Below are 25,168 nucleotides of genomic sequence, written 5' to 3'. Positions count from 1 at the left end.
TGATTAAAATCGAAATCGCAAAATTGATCAAAGAAATCGCGATAGTTTTTTTTTGTCCATATCGCACAGCCCTACATAGCACATACCGAACCGTCCCAAAACAGTGACTCTAAAACCGTGATACAAACCGGACCGTGAGTAAGTTGAACCGTTCCACCCCTAAAATTGGGTATTGTGTACTTTTAGTGGTATAGGTACCAACTACTCGATTTTTGGTATTGTGACATCCCTAATCTCGAGGAAAAAAAATTACGTTTTAGTTGCAAAATATCGGATTAATGGAATGGAGTTTTTTAATTGACATTTTTAAAATATCGCAAAAAATTTGCACAAATCTGTAATGGATTTGCAGCTATTGATGTGAGCTCATGTACTTCAGCTTTTGAGTGAAAAAAGGCATTATTTGCAGATTATTTGGCAATGTTCACTAAAACATTGAGGTGCATAAATTAGACCAATGACGCTTACAATAAAATAGAAATACAAAAACTGTGCTAACTGAAACAAGTTGATAAGATTGAATCCAACATTTGGTAATAATACAGATTAAGAAATAGATACAGTGTTTCCCATACATTGATTTATATTGCGGCCCGCCACAATATCAACACTGACCACCATAAATAGGCTAGATTTTCCAAAAGGCTTTAAACTTCATTGAACAAACATGAGCACTGCATGTTTCAAAATCAAAACGCAGTGCGGATGTTTTATATGAATGGCATTTTGATGGGAACCGACTGTTTTCAGAAAAAGTTTCAATATCATTTTCATTTCATCTTTTCTATATTGTCTGAAAAAGTAGCGTTCATGAGCGCAGCACTGTTTTGTTTACAGCCGTTACTGGGGAAACCGCTATAAATATATTGAAATATATGTATATTAAAAATAATAATATAACCAACAAACATGTTTCACATTGTTTCTGGAAAAAGAAAGCATCACTGCAACTGTTTTAGTGAAGCATTACAAAACAGGTAGGCCTAATGCCACAAATCTATGGAAGCCCGTTTCCGCCACTGAATAAAAAATAAAAAAAAAGATAATTGCGACTTTTTATCTCACAGTTCTGCCTTTTTTTCACAGAATTGTGAGATATAAACTCGCTCGTGGAGGGGGGTTAAGACTGATATGTTCTCAGAATTACAAGTTTATATCTCACAATTCTGACTTTATAACTCGCAATTGCGAGTTTATATCACAATTCTAAGAAAAAAAGTCAGAATTGCGAGAAAAAAAGTCAGAATTGTGAGTTTATATCTCGCAGTTCTGACTTTATTTCTCAGAATTGCCAGTTTATATCTCACAATTATGACTTTTTAACTCGTAATTGCGAGTTTATACCACGCAGTTCTGAGAAAAAACGTCAGAATTGTGAGATAAAAAGTCGCAATTACCTCTTTTATTTTTTATTCAGTGGCGGAAACTGGCTTCCATACAAATCTGATAATGACATTTTAACATGAAAATAAAAACTAGAAAACAATTTAAATACCACCAACTCTTTGTTCAACTTGGTAATTATATTAACCTGAGAACTTTTCATCAAGAACATCTAGGTAAACAAACACCTGAAACAGAGTTTACTGCTCGGCTTTCCTCTTATTGTCTTCTCTCATGTGGCTTGCTTACATGGCTAGTTTGCTATGAGAGCGTCTCATCATCTTGTGTACATAAAAGTGCACATACGCGCCAAATAAGTTTCATGCACAGTCTATTATCTGCTTATTTGCATCAACTTAAAACTTTGACTTTCCCTAATTTTTTTATGTATTGAAATAAGAATAACACTTTGTACACATTTGTACTTGTGATACTTAGATAATTTTGATATATTGTGCAAACCAAACTGGCAATGTAAAATAAACTCTGAATGCATCAAATTACTGGGCAATTATAATATGAGAACATGTTGTGATAGAAAACCCCAATAGAGTTTTGTGGCATTTATTAAAATGTTCATTGCTGACTGTGTTGCTAGGTCTGAGGAGTGGAATCATGTAGAAAACACTGACAAGTCACACAGAGTTCTAGTTCTCTTTGCAGACAGAACACAACTAAGGTAGGCAACGAGTTGTCAGAGCAACACTAAACACTTCTAGCACAAGTGAGAGCACATCAGTAGGAGCTCTGGAGCGCATGGCTTAATAACTCCCCTGCTGCGAAAAACGAAACCAAAGTTATGTTTACTTGGCAACAGCTGAAATTTGCTGGCAGCTGCATGTTTGAGAGTTTATGGTTTACAGTTTTTTTTATGTAAAGGACGTGGGATGTTCTTACAGTTATCTTAGAAGAAACTGAATTAGGTTTATGCATGTTGTAAATACACATCTGTGCATGCACATCTTCAAAGTTGAAGGCTCGCGATATGAAACATGCATGATTGGTCAAAAATGAGGACTGAGCTGCAATATAACAATTTAACAATGAATAAATTAATAACGCATGTTTATGTTTTGTTAAACCTGCACTAAGTGATTTTTGAAAAACGCTTTTGACCACAGCGTCGGACTGTGTCCCAAAACACACTTGTAGCCAATCAGCAGTAATGACAGGGAGAAGAGAGCGCTCAGTCTGAGAGTGCACAGGACAGATATTAGCAGATCGACTATAGAGAGAGATGAACGATGTAAAAAAAAAAACAGAGTAAAATATCAGAGAAACAAAACATTAAAAAAAAGGGTTACGATCAGGCAAGAGGTAGGACCCGCGTAATTATCGGAGCAGCTTTCCAGCGGTGGAGAGAACTCAAGGAGCGGGAAGGCCTGGAATCGGACGCCAAGGTTGCGTTGTTTGTTCTTGATAGGTAACGTAGATTTTGCTTCATTTCACACAACTTATCCATATTGGCTTTTGTTTGAATATGCTTGTGTGTCATCTTCACTTGTTTCCGCGATCGTCGTTGCCATGGTTGTGTACGTACGTGTTGGGTGGAGATTTCAAAATAAGGGCGAGGTCCTGTTGGGCTATGGGCGTGTTTGTTTTGGTGCTTTCAAATATCAACATCATTTGGCAAAAACCGCTTAGTGCACCTTTAAATCTGATAAGCAACACTAAAGCCTTATTATGTGGTAATTTATTAATTATTTGTTATCTTAAAACTATAATCTAGTATATTTTACATTACATATTCTTGGAAATTGTTAGCAGAAGTCAATCCACTTCCAATTTGGTACAAATGTCCCTAACTAGTTCTCTTTTAATGGGCAGATGACCAGTAACTAAGCGCACAATGGAATTCCAACATTTGACTTGATGAATACAGTTCCAGTCGGCTGGAGAGTGTGTTTGATTGATTTGCGTGATGCTATTTGTTTGGGTGAAATTGGATGTTTCCACAGTTTAATACATCTGCACGCGCCAAGCTCATGCGCACCTGCAAGAATACTTGCTTCAGTGACTTCTCACACACAAGCGAACACCAGACAAACCACCTAGACCACCAAAACCACTTCAGCTTTGAGCCAGCAACTAAACCTGAGAAAAACAGCGAAAAACTGTCAATCATAGTCATTTTAAAAGTCTTTGTGCATGTTATCATGCACAAGAATGGATGCATGCAATGCCAATATGAGTTAATATTAATAATAGTTCTAGTCTCTCTGATTTAAGCTAATGGACTTTTAAGGCTACTTTAATTGTTATGCATGTTAAATGTTCTGCACCACAAAAGTTGCATTTAATAAGCACATAAATGAGGAACATCTGGAACATAAATGAGTCTAAATCACCTGTAGCTAAATGTAAGTTGGCATACACACTGGCACACTGTGTGTGGCTAACAACTGTTTATCAAACAGATAATTGCATGACCCGAATCCGGTTTGGGTCAAGTGCTGGCTGATTCTCATCAACTTTGGCACATACTTCAAAGCCGGAGATAGCAGCATGTTTATTCATTTTCATTCTACAGGGGCTGGTAACTATCAAAGTCCCAAACCTAGAGAGAATACACAAAGATTTTTCAGATATGATTAGACTTAAAGAGCTCTGTGACCCCTGCCATCTCCTAGAACCACCTTTGGCGGTTTAGGAAGGAACTCCACGTGACTTTCCCTTCATGTAAGAAGTTAGTGCCATAGTCATAGTCATCCAGCTTGGCAGATGTGATCTAAATTTCCCTGGCACTCCACAACCTCGCGGTCAAGTTTTATAGACCACAGCCCAGGGCAAGTAAAATTCTCAAGGAATCGAACAAAAGGGGAGCCCCATATAGCTGAAACCGCATTGCAAAAAGAACAGTCGGCTGACATCTCAAGGAATCCTGTACGTCACTGAGAGTGCAGAAACAGCTCTTTCTGGCACACGGACTGAAGGTCATGTGGAAGTATTTATTTGAGGCTCGGGACCCTCTTGGGGAAAGCTCTGCAGGATTCTTGGTCCTGAGAATTCGCTGGTCTTTCTCTTACCACATAAGAGATCCACTGCAGAGGATGAAAAACACAATGTGCAAAGCAGACAAAAATACCACATGTATCGCTTATGGGCTGGGAGCGTAAATGTGATGTACTTCTGATGAAAACAGCTGATTTGCTCGGCTAAAACATTTTCTTCTGTGGAAACAGCTTTGCCACCAGTCTTTAAAGTAAAACAAGTGAGAGAGGAATGAAAAAGAAATCTTTTTAAATTGCAACACTAGCAAACAAAGTTGACAAATACTTGAAAGTGTAGCCATGTGAATGGCATTTGACTAAGACACGGCGGCTTAAAATGATTTATGATTGAATAAACAAAAAACATATATATATATATAAAACAAAATGAATTCTTTGCAAAAAATACATAAAATATTGTAAAGAAACACCCCATCCCAAATGAAATGACATTTTATGCCCCTTCTAAAAGTGCAAACACAGAAGTCAATTGTGACTTATCACATATCGTTTAGTGTCTAGCAATCTGAATTGTGAATGACCTGTTGGATAGGTGTCTTACTTTCCCCATCAATCATGTCAACTCGACCCAACACAAACACACTGGCAATGCACACCAAAAAAAAAGTCATCACTCAATAACAGAAGGAATTAGCTTGTTTAGCGTCACTCTAAAGTCAAAGACTTATGTAACTGGCACAAATCCTTAAAATATGAATCTATGATGTGGGTGACTTGGCTGAAATACATTCTAACCAGATGCTGCTACACATATGGGATATGGATAAAAAGACGTTATTCTTCAAGATTATTCCATTTACAATGATGCTAAAACACATAAGGTTTATTATGATGGAAAAACAAATCTTATACGACCAATTCTTTTCAGTTTTATAACCTACCTCATACAGTTTATTCCTATCTGGAGCTTTAACATACAGAGACGTGGACAGAAAATGACAAGTTGTCGCCCTAAACCGTGGAAACTGGCCTATAAACTGACAATACACCATATTTTAACCTTATTTTAATAGGAAAACCGTGTATAGTCTTTGTTATTTTAGTAAAATCCTGTAACATTTCGTATATCCTGGTCCCTCTGGACATTTGTCTCTTTATACCACAAAATACCACGTTAAGCACATTCAAACCACAGACAGCTATTTACGCAAATTATACTTAACATCTACACTACTCTCAAGTAAAATAATCGAAAACTACACTGATAACAATGCCAACCATGATTTCCGACAGAAAGCCGGTTTGGGCAACACCCTCAGCCACACAATCCGCTTAAACGCTCGTCCTACACGGCTCTCTGGTCCTTCACCAAGTCTATTTTCATCGGTTTTGGCTATCTAATGCGCCGTTATGAAAATTGAATGCGAAAGATTGCGCCTTCATTTTACTTACCGGAAGGTTCCTGCAAATAATCTAGAGTGTCTGAGTGACTCAAACCTCGCCATGCGATCGTAGTGATGTCTGATTCGCGAGCGAATCGTTCTGTTCGACATGTTCTTTTCCATGAATCAAACGAACCGATTCGAAAATCCAAATGATTCAACCAGATCAATTTGCTAGAGTTATGCTGCGTTCAAGTCCTCCTGGGACGTAATTACGACGTCAGGTGCGTTCAAGTCAGTTTAGTCGGCACAAGATGGCGGTGTACCTTCTTTTAATAAATTACAAGAAAATACAACAGGGTTAACTCTGCTTATTGAAAATGAAGAGCAAAGAATTCGCATCAATGACCCCTTTAACTAGCTGCGTAACAAGAACATGACCAATTTAAGTTTATAGGACAACTAAACCATCAATTAAAAAAAAATGTACCGTCAACTACAGACGTTGCATCCATGGATTCCGTCATGTTTCTCATTGACACGCCCCCAACTCGGAAACTCGGGGCTTAAAGAAAATTTAGAGTTTCCCACTCGTAATAACGACTTTGTGGTGGCGTTCATGTGCGTTCAACTCGTAAATACGATCTATCCGACAGGACTTGAACGCACCATTACACAAAGCCTTGATAACGCTTGATTCATCAAATGAATGAACGAACCAATGTGACTAAAACTTGATACTTTTAACTATAAGATTTGTAAGTATAAGACTGCCGAAAAGCAGCTGCTCAAAAATGTTACAAGATAAATGTTACTTACTGTGCCATTGGAATTTTATGTAGGCTAGTCTGTTAATGGATCCTGGGACAAATATCCAAACATGACTATAAAGTTTGTTCATATTTTAATTTATTTTGGTTAAAACAACATTTTTTGACAATTTTATTTGGCTGCCATGTGCATTAACCTTTATTTGGCTGTCATTAACCTTTAATAGCTTTGTTTTATAACACTGATTGTTGTTATATCTAATTGTTAATTAGAATCATGCTCCAATTAACAGAAAACACAGCGAATGTTACAGTTTAAACACAAAGCCATTATGCCTAAATTATATCACATAACTAAAATATGACAAAGAGGAATAACCTTAACTAAATAAACTAAATAATAACATTCAAAATACAAATTGTGGGAATTCCCCTTTCCCCAACATGTATCAACGTGTTCTCAGCTAGTCAATACTTGATTCTGTTGTTTGTATCTGACTTAAAATGAATGAATCAAAAATGAAGTGTTCAAATGAATCGATTCTGTAAAATGAATTGAACTGCCTAGCACGTTCTCGATTATTTGGTCCTCCCACAATCTCATTCTGCGTCATGACGACAGCGCCAAACAGGGCTAGGGTAAAAGCTTAAAGCGGGATTTCAAATCTTTGTCACATGAATCACTGTTTGACATTTCTAAATATCCATGCGTTTATTGAATATAATGCTAGTGGCTTTACCAGATGTTTTATCTAAAAGCCTGAACATTTTAGACGTCTCAAATCGTTGAAATGGCAAGACAAACCAACGCTATTTTGTGAACAAGAATAAACAGGATGTGCCTGAGGAAGGTGAATTTACCACAACATTAGTTCAACAACTGCAGACATAAAAGAAAACTAAAGTTATTGTGAATAGTGAATATGATGGAAATACAGTTGCTTTATCAGCGTCACTTAAAATAGGCTAGATCACTGTTGAAAATCAACTAGATGAGTAAAGTTCGCAGACGAACTTTGAAGTTGGCTTGAGAAAGCCTTGTCTGAAAGTTTGAAATAGCTTTGAGAAGCTTAAACTTTCATTTTAATTGTTGAAACTGAAGTTTGGGACAGTGGGAACACACGTTTCTAGCATGATTTAGCATGTATCTAGCATGTTGCTAGTATGATTCTAGCATGATTAGCATGTCTCTAGCATGTTGCTAACATGTTTCTAGCATGATTAGCATGTTGTTAACATAATTAGTAAGTTACTAGCATGTTACTTGCATGTTTCTAGCATGTTGTTAGCATGATTACCAAGTTACTAGCATGTTTCTAGCATGTTAGCTGATTCAGAAAAAGTTTTTTGTTTTTTTTTCCCCCTAGGCTGGTTGTCTAGTCTTATGCCGAGTTCACACTGCACGATTTTCAGACTCATCGGATCGCCGTTGTTTTCACACTGCGTGACTATCTGGGGTAGCATTCGTTGCTGCTGTGTTCACATTGCATGATGGATCGGCGACAGGGGTTCACACTGCATGACTTCACAATAGGAAGAATCGCTGACAGCTCTGTCTGGTCCGCAAACTACGTTTCACAACAAAACACACGCGAGAAGTGATAAGGAAATAACGCGAGAACCCGCGTGCGTCAGACCGGAGTTCTCGAGCTAGACTGAAATTATTAAAAAATATATATATAGCCCGCAAATTGTCTGTGAGCTGATTTCCAGCTACAAGGAGAAAAAGAAAAACAGATGATGCAGGAGGGAGATGCAGGGAACAGGGATTGGGTGTTCTGCAAAGAGAGTTGGAGGTAAATAATTTTGCAGTAACTGTTATGCTGATGTTGTGGCTGGTCAAGCAAATGTTTGTGCTTGTTTCTGTATGATATAATTGTTCATATATCTATTAAAATACTGATATTCTGGTCTATAACTCCTCCCCGAACTTCCCTCTGCCCTGTATCTTGGTCTCTCATTGGCTGTAGGTCATCGCCGATGTAGTTTTCAGTCAGAAATCATTGCACACTGCGTGATTGTGAATCGCCGACAGCTCCAGATATTTAGCATGCCAAATATTTCACGGGCGTCGGCGACGTGTCGGCGATTCCCTCAGATCGCGTCTTTGATAATTCACACTGCGTGATTGTCACTCGCGTGAACGAGCACCGATTTGCCTCCTTTCAGGGCATTTGTCGGCGATTTCGCAAAACCTGTCGGCGAGTGAAAAATCGGGCTAAAATCGTGCAGTGTGAATTCGGCATTAGCTGGTTTAAACTTAGATTGGTCTTTTAACAGGTCTCCCAGCTTGACCAGCTAAGACCAGCCTGACCAGCAAAAAAGTAGCCAAAACCACTTTAAAACCAGCTTAGACTGGTTTTAGCAGTTTTTTTTCAGTAGGGAGTTGTTAAGCTTTGCTATAGCAGTAGACAGCTTAAATATACCATAAGTCTTATTGTATAAAAGTTTTCACTTCCTCAGTGAAAGTCTATGGGATTTTAGGTGGTTTTGATGGTCTGGTTTACGAAAACCATAAGTCGGATCAGTTACAAAAAAGATATAGCACACCGAGTCAGACCAGTCTGAAGGTCTGACCCGAGTTTGGTGGTTGTATCTTGAAAGCTCTAGGAGGAGATAGGGTTTAAATTTTGGCTCAGAATAATCATAATAATAATAATAATAAGATTAAATAGTAGATCAGTAAATTGGCTTTCTCAAGCCAACTTAATTAAGCAAAGCATATTGAGTTGTGTCGTAATAATTTAAACCATTGACAATCCTGTTAAATAGACCCTTTTGCACTTAAGTAATTTATTTGCACTTTAACACTGCATGTGAATTAATGTGTCATGACTAAAACCACTGGAATGCTGGAAATTCATAGTTTTAATCCAGATTGAATCAAATTGTTCTGCTTTGTTTGCTAAGAAAGAGCTCTTGTATTGCTCTGTGATTGGTAGCTAATTGTCCTTGTTTAAACCTTGAGATTAGAGAAATGTTTTACCAATGTATGGACCTCGTGCTTTTTAATTTATAGATAATATTAAAATTAATAAAATTCCAATAATTATTTAATCAAATAATAGGCCTAGTCTATTAAAAAATGATTACATATAAATCCAATAATTATTTAATAAAATATTTTTTTGGTTTATTTAAATAATGATTGTTTAATAAAATGTAAATGTATTTGTATTTTGTTATATTTCGGAGTATGTTCTTATAATCTTCAAACTTGTGAATGTTACAATATTAAATAGCCTAAAGCCAATGCTGTGATATCTGCCATCCATGTAAAAGAGACATTAACGAGGAATGGCCATCTACATCTTCTATAGCCGGTGTGCTTCATATATAGGCCGCAAACTACAGGACAGACTCTCATCGTCGCTTCACAATCAGATGTTCTCAGAGATGCAGCGAGAGCACGCAGACATGCTGGTCAGAAGAAAATACAAGAGATACTCCAAACACAAAATGACCTACCTGGGTCTGATCGCATATGTCATTCAAAACACTCCTGAGAAGAAATTAACGTTTTACGAGGTAAGCTCAACTTTATTACAGCTGACAATGCGCTCAGTGTAAACTAGATAGTTTGGCTACGAATTGTGATTGGACGAGTTGAATTCTCTGCGCTCCCGAACTGCATTCAGTGGCTAATTCAGGGTAGCCTAATAGCCTTTTTTTGAATGAATTGTTTTCTTAATTTTCTAATTAAATGCAAACATTTATTAAACATTGTTGTCTTTTATCATATCTCATTTTTAAAAGCAAAAATTATTATTAAATAAAGCAAAATCAGAAACATAGGCTATAATAACCTATAATATTTTGGTTTGACTGTATTTTTTCCTCCATCAGTTAATGAATGCGGTGACGCTATTTGTGGATGGCGAAGAAAAGGCCTTGAGAATAATATCAGAGTCTGTTTATTTTCACTTTGTGCAACTAGGAACCTGGAAAACGCGTTTGTGGCCCTCGCAAACGGAGATCATGGTTTGGCTTGCAAGAGGAAAGCATGGGACTGGCCCCATCAGACTTCAGTGGATCATATTCACACTTTTATTTTCCTACTCACAGTTTGGGCCAAATGAATGATGGCTGCAGTCCCTCCAGTGGATCCTCCAAGAGGATGTGCTCAGTCTCTGAACTGTCCTATTGTACAGCACCTGAGAGCATTAGGCAATTCACTCCAAATGCTGTGACCTGGGCCTACATGTAAACTGCACTTAACTATTTGTTACGACACTTAACATTTTAAGAGTATACACGTTGTTTAACATCTTAGTCATGTAGTCTCGACACTGTCAAATGTTCGCCATCTTTTTTGCCATATAAAGTGAGTTTTCTAAACCTTTCATGGGCAATATCCAGCGTGGTCAGCCAGATCACTGTAATTTAAAGTAGGACATGCTTGTGGACAAAATGTCCTTGTAGGTCCTGAAACAGTTCTACTTTATGACTAATAACCTATATATAACAGATTATTGAATAGAGCCAGACGATTTAATGACCAAACAGATGTGAGAAAATGAATCTACATACACATGCTCAAGTTGTTTTCTGTTTATGTTAAATATTGTTTTATGCACCTGTTGAAGGCTTGAATTATAAGACCAGGACAGACTGTATCAAATTAGAAACACAGCCTAGCGTTGTGTGAGATGATGAGAACATCAATTATAGAGCTGTGTGATATCAGTTCAGAATGATTTTGGGGGAAAAACTTACAATTATGCATTTTAGCATTTTGTGCAGATTGAATACTGTAAACTATATTAACAATTAGACCCCCCTGTCAAAGAGACATTGTAACTATTGGCGCAGTGGTCAGATGTAACATATGTGCTGACAGTTATAATTTTCTAATACAGCTGTTAAACTCAAAACCGTAGAAGTACACTGCAACATTTTAATTTCTGTTTTAGATTAAGGATCAAAGCAATATAGTGTTTAAACACTTTTAAATGATACAGTAAAATACATACTGTTCATACAGCAGTTTTAACTCAAAAGAGTCGGTTGTTTCTTTTTATTAAAAACATTTTTTTTAAAGAAAATGGACATAAAAGGTGTTTTGGAAATCCTGGTCCTGAGCAAATAAAGTTTATTTATTTAGTAGTGTATTGTTTGTTCATGAAACAAGAAAAATGTGGATCTATATGCTGCTGATATGAAATAAGCTTAAAGTATATAAATGTAAATATCAAAATGTTCTGCCTGTAAGAAGATATAGTCATATTAAGCAAATAATATCTTTATTAATAACTACATTAAGAGAATATTTACTGTATTATCTGTTCATTTATTTTGCCCATATGAACTAAGTGTGATGATCTGTTAAAGAGGTTGTGAACTAGTCTGTTAAACTGACTCGTCACCACTTACCGTATAAAGTATTTAATTTGCACATGAACGCATGTGTGAATTCATATCTCATGACTATAAATGTTGGGAACTCACAGTTTTGTACCAGATTGAATCAATTGGTTTATTTCTTTGTTAACTAGTGAAAAATCTACTTTTTGTCTGCATCATTATTTCTGCTTGTAAAAAGATCTTGAGTTTTAAAAAGTTATACAAATTTTGGAACAGGAAAAAGTGCTGTGTGAAAACTAAACCCAAAGAATATACGGTAATAGAAATAATACTACATTAAAGCATCATATCATATAACACCATTATGGTCAGTTTATTTATTTAAACTAACAATTATTACATATAATGTAATGATTTAATTAAATATTTAATAAAAGGATATTTATAAAACATTTATTGAGTTGCATTATTTAACGAAGCAAATCAGAAACATGTATAACAATGTTTTAGCTTTACTGCATGTTTTTCCCCATTAGAAAAGTCCTTGAAAATAATATCAGTCTATTCATCGCCTATATCATATCAAACAGCTGTTGAGTAAATGTATATGTAGCCAATTCTTCTTCTTCTTCCTGGCTTTATTACGAATCTCTCCCTTTCTGGATGAATCCAGAGTGCCCAAATGCACAATTAAACTTTTGGAAAATGGATGATAATAAAATATTATGCTTATGAGCAGGTTTAGCTATTTCTTTACCAAGGCTATTTATTTAAGCTAAAATGATTACATAGCATTATAACGCGATTATTTAATAAAATATTTGTTTGTTTTCTTGTTAAATAGCCTATTGAAATACATGATACAACGTAGTTATTTAATAAAACATTTGGTTAAGATTTTATCAGTAAAATTGAGTTTATATTTAGGCCTATATGTATTTATTCATATCTTTAAACTCTTTATTTCATGCTTGTGCATGTTAGGCCTATAATAGCATATAAAAACAGTTATCGCCATCCACTGTGGTGGTCCAGGCATGTCCGCCCACATGTTAACACCTCCATCAATTATGTAAAAGAGACATTAACGAGGAATGGCCATCTACATCTTCTATAGCCGGTGTGCTTCATATACAGGCCACAAACTACAGGACAGACTCTCATCGTCGCTTCACAATCAGATGTTCTCAGAGATGCAGCGAGAGCACGCAGACATGCTGGTCAGAAGAAAATACAAGAGATACTCCAAACACAAAATGACCTACCTGGGTCTGATCGCATATGTCATTCAAAACACTCCTGAGAAGAAATTAACGTTTTACGAGGTAAGCTCAACTTTATTACAGCTGACAATGCGCTCAGTGTAAACTAGATAGTTTGGCTACGAATTGTGATTGGAGAGAGAGAGACAGGGTCACATCACAGTGGAGTCAGCTGTCTTAACCGCGGCTTGTGTACTGCAAACACATACCAGCTTCATCACTGTGTCTGTCACGTGACTCTGTTCCCCTTTTGGGCTCTGTCTTTACATTTATTTTGAAAGATGAAGCTCGCGATTATGGTAAGGGGCGTTACATTTCCGACGAGTGCTTGCGGTGTTCGGCCAATCACAATGCACTGGGTCAGCTGGCCAATCAGAGCAGACTGCGCTTGTTGGAAGGAGGGACTTTGTAGAAAACGAAGCGTTTGAGAGAGGCGGGGCATAGAGGACCTACAATAATGTACAGTATTTGAAAAATAATGTGTTTTTTGAACATTAAAGCATGTCAACATATTCTGTTACACCAAATACACAAAATAATGATCTTTAAAAAAGCATCATATGACCCCTTTAATGAGTTGTTTTCTTCATTTTCTAATTAAATGCAAACATTTATTAAACTGTTGTCTTTTATCATATCTCATTTTTAAAAGCAATGACGCACTTTCTTGAGTGCTTTATTAAATAAAGCAAAATCAGAAACATAGGCTATAATAACCTATAATATTTTGGTTTGACTGTATTTTTTCCTCCATCAGTTAATGAATGCGGTGACGCTATTTGTGGATGGCGACAGAAAAGGCCTTGAGAATAATATCAGTCTGTTTGTCATCAAACTCCTGCTTTGTAAAGGTACGTAATTCTTCCTCCTCTTCTTCCTCATTATTGTTATTATTAGGCTACTTCTATAATGATGTTTTGCCTTCATATTTACAGGTGCCTATAAATCCAGAATGCCCAAATGCAAAGCGCAACTTTTGGAAAGTGGATGAAAGTAAAATCACCCCAAAGATACTGCGTCTACACTTCAGTGGTTTGCGCGACGTCTTCCCTGACTTTTATGAAAACATGGAAATGTACTCTGTGAAGAATGAAACGGAAAACAGGGCGACCTGCAAACGCCCCGAGGCAGAAAAGAAGTTTAGCAGCCCGTTTTCAATAGAGTCCCTTCTGCAGCGGGAAAGCAGCGCCCTCCTGAGGAACAGACCTGCACTTTGTGCAACTAGGAACCTGGAAAACGCGTTTGTGGCCCTCGCAAACGGAGATCATGGTTTGGCTTGCAAGAGGAAAGCATGGGACTGGCCCCATCAGACTTCAGTGGATCATATTCACACTTTTATTTTCCTACTCACAGTTTGGGCCAAATGAATGATGGCTGCAGTCCCTCCAGTGGATCCTCCAAGAGGATGTGCTCAGTCTCTGAACTGTCCTATTGTACAGCACCTGAGAGCATTAGGCAATTCACTCCAAATGCTGTGACCTGGGCCTACATGTAAACTACACTTAACATACACTTACTTTTCTTAGTGTACATATCTTACTGATTTATTCTGCATTGTTAAAAATATCTGCCAACTTTTTTCCAAATAAAACATCAGTTTGTTTTTAAACTTGAAGGGGTCATATGATGCGATTTCAATTTTTCCTTTCTCTTTGGAGTGTTACAAGCTCTTGGTGCATAAAGAAGATCTGTAAAGTTGCAAAGACTAAAGTCTCAAATCCAAAGAGATATTCTTTATAAAAGTTAAGAGTCAACCACGCCTACCTAAAACGGCTCGTTCTAACACGCCCCAACATATCTACGTCACGATGTGGGAAGATTTGCATAATGCCACCCAAATGTTCAGCATAAACACATTTCATTACACCAAATACACAAAATAATGTTATTTTTTAGCAGCATCAAATGACCCCTTTAAGTGTTTGGTGGTGTGGGCGAGCAGATGCAGATTTTTCCACTGTAAAGAACCTTTTGTGGAATGAAAAGTTTCCATGGATGGTAAAGGTTCTTTGTGGAACCAATGATGCCAATAAAGGACCTTTATTTTTATGGTTCAGGATAAGATTAAAATCCACTTAATTATACATATTCCATTCAGACACAAAGACGAGATGATTCAAATAAAATTTATTGACCTCCAGCTTCCAGCAGTCAATATGCATGCAGATACAGGCTTCAGTCAAAATAATTTTTTCTGTCAAAGTTTCCCAACCTTTTCTTACAAAACTGCGTGCACTTTAAATAATCAGTTCTGCAGCGTACAAACCACAAAAATACCAGTTTTACATTATCAAATACTGCACATAGAAAACATTTACAAAGCACAAGTATAAAATTACAGCTTCCCCATACAGCTCTCTTTTCCATTCTGTTATTCCGAAGCAGCGCACTGTCAGCTCAAATCATTTTCTAAAAGTTTTGGGGGCTACTTTTGCTCTGATAAATCTTTGATCGTGCTCTCTCAAAGTGCAAGACTTAAACTGAAGTGGGTTACATCATTTTCAAAGTAGCTACATGTCTTGTGAAAGTTGAAAACCTGTCTGCAAAGGTGAGCATGTCTCAACAATGTCTTGTGCTGTTCACAATGTCATGAATAATATGAATGGCTGATTTATGGTGACAACAAAAGAGCTGCTAACAGCTTAAGTACAATAAATTCAAGGTTGTAATCATATAATTTGAATAAAATAAAAGTACATTTTATTTTTTTTTAATTACATGTCTTGGTTATGTGTGATCACAAAAAATAGAGCCTTATTAGAAGACACGGCATGGCTCTTTGAGAAAATAAAGACAAACATGCAATGCTTACTTTCTCCAGACCATTTTACAAATCTCAATAATGTAAATGACTAAAAACAGGCATGCACTGAATGTTACATTTAACCTATAGGCACAACTAATATCTGATATCTGTCCTAGTTTTTCAGCAAAACTGAATGCTCAAATCAATTGTGATAGCAAACAGATTGAATTAGATACTAGGGATGTTGTACTCATGTAAGCCTTTAAACATCAACACATACCGGGTAAAGATGTTATTCTGTCACTCAGACACTGTAAAACAAATATGTTTTATAATACAATAACATGAAATATTTCATACGTACATTCAAGTTAGAGATACTTCAGTATCATTAATAATATCAAAGCAAAACACTCACGGCTTTCAGTAACATGTCTAAGCCTTATAATAATCTCTCAAGTAAGGCAATAAACAAGCCACCGCCTTTCATCCAACAAACCACTCTGTAAGATACTTCATGGGAACTGTTTTGGATCAATTTAACATTACATCACTAGTTCACCAATGGATCCTCTGCAGTGAATGGGTGCCGTCAGAATGAGAGTCCAAACAGCTGATAAAAACATCCCAATAATCCACACCACTCCAGTCCATCAATTAACATCTTGTGAAGCTGAAAGTTGCATGTTTGTAGGAAACAAATCCATCATTATGATGTTTTTAACTTCAAACCATTACTAAAATATGAGCCCTCTTTTTCTTGTCTGAATCAGGAGAGAAATATGCAAAAGAACTAATGGACTGGAGTGGATTACTTGTGGATTACTGCGATGTTTTTATCAGCTGTTTGGACTCTCATTCTGACGGCACCCATTCACTGCAGAGGATCCATTGGTGAACAAGTGATGTAATGCTACATTTCTCCAAGAAACAAAGTCATCTACATCTTGGATGGCCGGATTTTGGGTGAACTATTCCTGTAACTGGCCCAGAAAGATGTAAAGGGATTACATTCCTATTTGAAATTAAAGCAATCTGTCAACATTTATATAATTTATATACACCATACAGTACCTGACAGAGCGAAATCTCATAAAATAAATGTTAAAATTTACACCTCATTCTCAGTTTTACAATCTACTGTCCATTTCTGAATGCAAATAAACAAGTAAGCATCAATACCAGGTTGATCACATCCAACTGTTTCCGCTATGATTGTTGGCCCACACAGACAACACATTGTTGTCAGGTTTATTCAGCTTACATCATAACATCACATTGATATTGATATCTGTATTTCAGTGTATTAAGATCATTCCCCAGTCAGGCTGGTGTCACTTACACTCACACATAAACTGCACATGCCATAAAACTGCCAAGAAAGACTCTTCAGACTTCACCATGTATGAACTGAAAAGCATGAAGAGGTCTCGCATATAAAAGCATGACGTATAGTTCAACACCGAGCATTTAAACAAACCAGATGCCAGCCAGCCAGATGGTATCTTATTCAGAAGTTACCACATCATACTCAAAGATTTGTATTTACAGATTATCAACACATCACAGAAGCATTTGTTAGCTGTATCTGATTACTGTCAGAACAAAACAGATCTGATCATTCTCATTCCATGTATATTCCATTCTCAAACCACAGAAATCTGGAAGCGGCAAATCTAGATTTTTTTTTTTTTTTGTTAATGTTGCATTTGGTTTAGCTATGGACTGCAACAATCTACATCCATCCACTACACCTGAAAAAATAGAGCAGTACAGTACAAATATTCATGCATTCAGACTCTTTTCATTTTGCAAAAATGCAAGACCAGTAAGATTTTGTAACTACTTCATTGTACAGTAAAGGGACACGTATATTATCCCAAATTCCCAAGTACGTAAAATCACATAGAAAAAATATCATTATCTAATAATCATTTCATATGTGTTTACCAAGGACAAACATTCAGCTGCAAATACAATTTGTTTTCAGTACAGTAATACAATTCCGTATTAAGTTAGAATTAAGAAGTCATTTTTTGTTCCTAATTTAATGTAGACATTTGTCTGTTACTGAAAAAGACAAAGGTGCAACACAATCAAACTTGTGCAAATACAAAAGAAGCAAGACATGTATGTGAAAGATAGCAGAAACTCTTTTTTGTATGTTTAAAGGTAAAACCTCCGAGCTTGAACAACAGCGATGGGCTGAAAAGTAAAATATTGTAAATATGTTAAATCTGGCATGGGTAAAATACATATTTTGCAGTTTCGGATGAAAGTAAGAAAGTGTAAAGTCCCATTTTTTGGTCCAACTTATACTTTTGGCCTTACAGAAACAATTCAAATGCAACTATATTTAGTGTGCACAACGTGTCTTCTGATTCAGCCGTTTTTGTAATCATGTCAAAAATAAAACTTGAAATTGTCCTTAAAGATTCTTTGTGAAGCAAAACATCTAAATGAACAGAGAAAAGATGAATAAAGACACAATCAACGACTAAACGTTTCTCAGGATTTAAAGATAAATCTCTATATGAACATGACCATTCATTACGAAAATTAAGTGTTTTATAGTATCTACATCTTACCAAATGCATTGAAACGTGTGCATGTACTGTAAAGTGCATTGATGGAATGGCCTAGGATAAAAACAAGAGATTTTGAAAGTATGGAATGTGAGGCACACTTTCTTATGAACATCTTTCATCTATAAATCGGATTAAACGGTTTGCTGACGGTCTCATAATCCGCCTTTAAAAGCAGATCCATCTACAATAGAGTTTGTGTGCTTCATCAAAGAGAGTTTAAACAGATTGAATTATACAAACGTCTTTAATGATTTGGCAAATGATCCATATGGGAATTTAGAAATGAATAATGTTCTGGTTCTTACTGATAGTGTCACAAATGCCATCACCTCTGCAGAAGATGTGACTGATTTGACATGAATAAACTGGTACACAGATACTATGATATGTATATTGATATATTTAGAGAAGCTATGAAAACAAATCTAGGAAGCTGACAAGAGTATTTCGTTTTTTACCTACAGTGCTGCTTTCCTTCCACAAGTCTCCATAACACCGAAGATCGACTGAAGAAACCGTCTAGAGCCACTCAGCTTCAGAGACGAAGCTAAAGAAGACTGCTGATTGGACAGGAATAGTCACAATGGTTCGAAAGACCAAAAAAAAAAGTGTCCAGGAGTTTACAGAATACCATTTGTTTTGGGCTTCAAGATCCTGTCGAGAGAGCGCGACCCCATCACCAGTCCTCATATTGTTGCGTGTGTGTGTGTTTTTTTGTTCAGCATGACCTCCTGAGAGTAACAGGAAATGGGAAAGGCCTTTAACAGTTCCAAATGCTGGTAGAAAGAAACCCAAAACTACTTGAGTCGGTAATGTCTAATGCGGCTCCAACTTCCCAGAAAGCTTCGCTACTTGCTACAAGAAAAGTTTTCTTGCTTGCCAGCGGACACTGTTCGGCATATCCCACAATGCAGCTTTGTATGAGGGTTGCTGGTTTAACAGGAGGGAGGGTTCGATTCCCTCGACTACGTCTGCAGCTCGGTGCAGATGGTGTTGTTCAGACAAAAAGTGAGATTGAAACATTAGCAAAATAAATAACCTACCGTCTATAAGTCTACGTCATTTTAAAGGCAAGCTTAAAATAGCACTTTACATATTTTGCTCAACAAGGGTTGCGAGTTAACGTGCAGAATGCAGTCGATAAATACATAAACACAAATAGCGATCTATATATTTATTTATTCAGCTCTCCGAAAAGGAAAAAAAGAATACGCTACTTTATGCGACAGGAATCGTGTGCATTTCTAATAAATAACCTGACATGTGGAGTAAAGCCCTGCCCTTTAAAAGTTTAATTGTGAATGTAGGTACGATCACATTTACCGAAATTTTACAGGCGTATTCCAGTCATTTCTATAGGAATCCATTTCGCGCAAGGAGCGAAAAAGTCGCAATGCAGGTTTCATTCGTCTTCAAGTTGGTCATGCGAAATTGCCACGCCAAAAGTTGCTTGGTATGAAAGTGACTTAATACATCGCTACACTATCGACAACTGAAAATGGATTCCTTTGCCAACAAAATTTCGCTAACGTGACCACACCTTATGAGTTTTTCTAACACGTCTTTGTTTTTTGCATCTCATCTAAGTCACTGACTCTGCTACATATCCATACTCTATAATATAACACTACAGATAATAAGAATTGCTTTGGTTTTTAAAAAATAAAACTTTGTTCGGGTTTGGCATAGAGAAATGACTGACCCTCGAGGGTCTGGAAACTACTAGAAACTACCCATTCTGCTTCCTGTGTGACGTGACGTCAACACGAATGCTACATTGTCAGGAATATTTCTCGGCGGGTTTATTAAATGCCCCTATTGGTTGACCTGCAGACAATGGATCTGTATGTAACCAGCCGTGACTGCTTTTTCACAACCCTACGACTGTATGTTGCTGGTTACACCCATATCCATCTGCAAGGGTGTGTGTGTATGTGTGTGTTATGTGTGTCACGCCTGATTTGTATCCAAACTCTTAATATCTGCCCTGGGCGAGTTGGCTGTATCTATCAGGGTGTGTGTTCATGCGTTTGGGGTCAGTATCGGGGTATATTGAACAAAGATACACACGTAGAGATAGAGAAGACGGGCATATTTAGAAGGGGACGTGGATGTTTCTAGGTGCAAGAGGGGCTGGTGGCGCTCTCGAGCGAGGACTGGGAGAGTCGGCGCGTCAGGGGGCCGATGCTGGGGTCCGCCAGAGAGGAGGTGGGGAAGAGCTTGTACCAGCCGCCCACCATCGACGACAGATCCAGATCATCCAGGAGGATCTGAGCCATTCCCATGAAACACTTGCTGTCCATGCGGCCGTAATCGCCCCACACGATCACCTGGAGAGGTTAAAGGTTACAAATGAAGGATCAGTATGTGGAGAGGTTTAATATAGAGTGGCCCTAAATATACTTTAGCATTTGCACTTGGTTTGATTTGAGTTTCTTATGTAATGCAATGACATTCATACATTTTTAAGTGTGTCTTCATTTTTGGACACATTTAAAAAATGTCACAATGTAGTTTTTGTCTTAATTTTGACCAGTACATATTGTGTTTTATAATTTAGAATTAAAATTTTCTGCCATGAAACAGTAAATAAACAAGGCAATTTAAAAGTTTGGGATCAGTAAGATTTTTTGTTTTTAAAGAAATTATACTTTCAGCAAGGACCCCTTTCAGCAAAAGGTGTAGTAAATACACATTATAATGTTACAAAACATTTCTTTCAAATAAATGCTGTTGCTTTCGAATTTCTTATCATCAAAGAATCTTGAAAAATCTTGAAAACAGTTTCCACAATCATATTAAGCATCACAATTGTTTTCAACACTGATAGCAATAAGAAATGTTTCTTAAGCAGCAAATTATCATATTCGAATGATTTCTGAAGAATCATGTGACACTGAAGACTGGAGTAATGATGCTGAAAATTCAGCTTTGATCACAGCAATAAATTATATTTAAAAATATATTCAAAAAGAAAAGAGTTGTTTTAAATTCTAATAATATTTCACTATATTACTGTTTCTACAGCATGTTTAATCAAATAAATGCAGCCTTGGTCTGCATAAAATACTATAAAAAAATTAAAATATAAAAATAATTTAAGATAAATATTGTAACCATATATATGTATATTTATTACTGCATTAATTAATATGAAATAATAATAATAAATATAAATAGCAAGGTTTTAAATTACACTACTATTTGTGTTAATTATTCTGATATAGGCTTTAATGTTATTTTTAAGTGTTTGATCATATTCAATATTTTAAGATTATATTTTACACTACAAAGGCTGTACAAAATATGAATTGTGTAAAACAGTAGACAGTTATATCAAAACACTCCTGTGTTTCAAATAAGACTGTGCAAGACTGTCAAAAACGTTTTATGGCCTTAAATACTTTTTTGGGACCGCTGTGTATTTAGATGCTAGTATGCTGTTTTCTAAAGAATGTGTTTGTGAAGGACAGCTGGAGTGATTTTGACTGAATACCTGCAGCACTTTCCCCTGCGGGCTCTCGTCAAACATCAGGGATTGCTGGAAGGTTGGATCCAGGGTTTTCTTCACCACTTTGGTTTTCTTCTTAGCGAGACACATTCCATTCTCCAGGACATAAACCTTTACATATGTTGCTGATAGAGAAGAAAACACCCAATGATGAAACAGTGTTCTGTGTTCTTACCTAACATGGTAATGTGAATAAAATGATCCAACTCAATCATGTTTAACGGTGGGTTACCTTGAATGTTCTTTGAGCCTGGTTTAGGGGTCAGACCTCGGGCCTGCGTGATCTCGACCTCTAACTGACCCCCTCTATCCACCACACCGATGTAAACATCACCTAAACAGAGGAAACCATACTCTTATGAAAGCCTTCTTGCAATGGGATCAATCAACAGCAGATGGAGACAAAGAACAAGACACAACCTCCACTCCTGAGAGTTTCTGCCTTCATGTTTGATCATAAAAGAAGGAATTAGAAACTATTATTATGTCTAACAAGTCAGTAACTCCAGTTCAGTCACCATGAGCTCTTGAAAAGGTTGACATTTATCAGACCTGGTGATTATGCAGATAAACTGATTGACAATCAGCTGAGTGCCACGGAGTGATACAGAATAGCACAGTACAATATTATTTCTACAATTTATATTATGCATATACTATGCTCCAAAATACAGGTAAAACTCCCATAAAAATCAATTTGGACAAATCCTTCATATTAATATAGTATATTGTGCCCTATTGTCATGGATTATTTAATGTACTACATTATACCCCACATAGCAATGTGCTCAATTTGATCGTCTATTTCCAAATTGACGAACAAAGCAATTTTTTTATGTTTGGCAGTCAGTAAAACAAAAATGCAAAATAACCCTTTTTTATTTACAGGATTGTAATATAATTATGAACTTAATGGTTTCTGAACTGAAATGTTTTCAGAACTTAATCTCTTAATCGTACTTGCAATTCAGGAAAAATGCATTATACTTGAATTATTTATTATTATTTAGCTTAACTTTAAAGCACTTCTTCTGACCCACATAAGTAGAACTTATGAATGTGTACTCTTGAATGCATTCATGACAAACTAAAATATACTTTAATGTCATTTCTATTGAAACTTGTATCTCATGTATTTTGAATATATTACTTATTGCACATTTGTAATGATAAAGTAGCAATTTAGTATTTAAAATACATGAATGTATTTATTTAAATATAAAGATGTACATAAACATTAACTTATTACATGTAATAATGAGTAATAATTTTCATATGAATCCAGAATAAAAAATATTATTTTTTTATGAACCTGATGGTAATTGTTGTATTTGAGTGTATTCTGGCCAGTATGCAGGCGTCTTACCCATTGGCGGTGTGGCTAATGTCTGCCGCCCCACTATCTGAGCGGGACCAAGACCGTCCAGGAAGTCACTGAACTGGTTCTCAGGGCCGAGGCGAGTGGTGGGGAAGATGAAGCTGAAATACACCCGGTGTGATGTGTGAAATGTGTGATCAATCAAACTCAACAATACAAGGCAGGTTTGTTTCTAACCAGTACAACATATAGTGCTACTTCATCATTTACTGTGACAGTACCTCACATTACACACAGATGAGTGAGTCTAATGAAACATGTCAAGATCTGAGCATATATAGGGCTGGTACTAGCTATGATTTTGACTTGATTTTTAACTGATTAATCTGTGGATTATTTATTTGATTAAATTAATTTAATTTGATGAAAAAAATCCAATATCTGTGTGTGTGTGTATATATATATATATATATAGTAGTGCTGTCAAAATTAGCGCATTAACACATGTGATGAATTTTTTCAGTTTAACGGCGTTAAAAATATTTAACGCAGGGGCGGAGCTAGGATTGCTGCTGTCTCTTTTTCTTGACAAGAAGTTCGTTTATTTAGACACAGAACTTCTTTATGATCACATCAAAAGGGAGAGTTTTCAGATGCGCACTCCAACTTTACCTCAGTGTCAGGCGCGAGTCAAACGAGCGCGGAAAACATACAGGTGACGAGGAGCTTCAGTAGAACAACAGTGAACTGTGCTCAGATGAGATGCTGTCAGGCCATATGTCAGTAAAAACCAATTTTCCTGTCCTGTCAGCCGGTATACTGTGCTCGTAGCACGTGCTCTTCAATTGCATGTACAAATGCAGCGGCGCGCGCTGTAGCCTGTATCATTTCATATCAAAGCACAAAAGAAACTACGAGCTTGCAGTGTCGTAGTTATGCTGTCAGTACAAATGTAATAATTTTATTCCTTTTTTAATTATTACTCATTATTTACACATTTTATCAATTAGTTGTTGCAGTTCTAATTGTACTGCACCATATTTCAATTGTGACATTATTTTCATGGCAATTAAACACATTTCCTGCTGTAATGTGAAACAAATATGTTATCATATCATATCATTAAAATTGTAAAATACTGTTGTACTGCCTTTAATTTATGATCTAAGTAAAACTAAACAGCTGTGGTCCTAAAAATAGGTTTCTGCTTATTTTATGCAAAATATTACATCTTTTTTCTTTTGATTTTGAAATGTGGACATGTTTTGTGAGATCTAAGTGCATTCGGATGCAGTGATTAAATGTGTGAGGTGGTGGGTCACACTCACGTCCCATCAGAGCTGTTGCTGTTGGTGCTGCCATCTGTCGAGTCCTTACTGCCCTGCCGTGTGACACGGTTCCTCATCTCCACTGCGATACCCGTCTCTGTGCTCCGCCGGATGGTGCTGCGCAGCTTCTTTGTTCCACCATCTACACAAAAACACACACATATGCAACCCTGCTCACTTTCCATGAATAGGGCACCAAACTCCTGGGCGGAAACTCCTTAAAAATATATACACTCACTGGCCAGGTTAGTAGGTACAACTGTTCAACTGCAAATATCTAATCAGCCAATCACATGGCAGCAACTCAATGCATTTAGGCATGCACATGGTCAAGACATTCTGCTGAAGTTCTATACTCAAATGGCCTCAACAGTCACCAGATCTCAGTCCAATAGAGCACCTTTGGGATGTGGTGGAATGAGAGATTTGCATCATGGATGTGCAGCCAACAAATCTCAGCAACTGCGTGATGCTGTCATATCAATATGGAAGAGTGTTTCCAGTAGGGTGACCATACATGCCATTTTCCCAGGACGCGTCCTGGCCAGGATTTCTATATTGCCTAAAATATCTAGGTTTTGGCTTTGTTTGCGTGTGCAGACCGATCGGTGTATGACATCAAAAT

The 25,168-nt window shown here is 36.7% G+C and overlaps 2 protein-coding genes across 3 annotated transcripts in view; both read right to left on the bottom strand.

Annotated features, from left to right (window-relative positions):
• The window catches only part of LOC107672850 (protein tyrosine phosphatase type IVA 3-like), a 40,240-nt gene extending 34,342 nt beyond the window's left edge, over positions 1–5,898 (bottom strand). For both annotated transcript variants that reach the window (XM_016466223.1, XM_016466222.1), the window contains exon 1: positions 5,787–5,898. The gene's annotated coding sequence lies outside the window, so the exon portion shown is untranslated. The remainder of the gene's footprint in view (positions 1–5,786) is intronic.
• A 12,313-nt stretch (positions 5,899–18,211) lies between these two features.
• The window catches only part of rims3 (regulating synaptic membrane exocytosis 3), a 72,373-nt gene continuing 65,416 nt past the window's right edge, over positions 18,212–25,168 (bottom strand). The window contains exons 3-7 of the mRNA XM_016466235.1: positions 24,544–24,685; positions 23,264–23,376; positions 22,130–22,231; positions 21,883–22,022; positions 18,212–20,716 (exon numbers count right to left, since the gene is read on the bottom strand). Coding sequence (XP_016321721.1) covers positions 20,504–20,716; positions 21,883–22,022; positions 22,130–22,231; positions 23,264–23,376; positions 24,544–24,685 — 710 coding nt within the window. The 3' untranslated portion in view covers positions 18,212–20,503. The remainder of the gene's footprint in view (positions 20,717–21,882; positions 22,023–22,129; positions 22,232–23,263; positions 23,377–24,543; positions 24,686–25,168) is intronic.

The sequence above is a fragment of the Sinocyclocheilus anshuiensis genome, unplaced genomic scaffold (assembly GCF_001515605.1).
Source record: "Sinocyclocheilus anshuiensis isolate Anshui unplaced genomic scaffold, SAMN03320099.WGS_v1.1 scaffold132, whole genome shotgun sequence".
Taxonomy (NCBI): Eukaryota; Metazoa; Chordata; class Actinopteri; order Cypriniformes; family Cyprinidae; genus Sinocyclocheilus; species Sinocyclocheilus anshuiensis.
The sequence above is the reverse complement of the archived record's forward strand: the minus strand, read 5'-3'. Positions and strand labels throughout refer to the sequence as shown.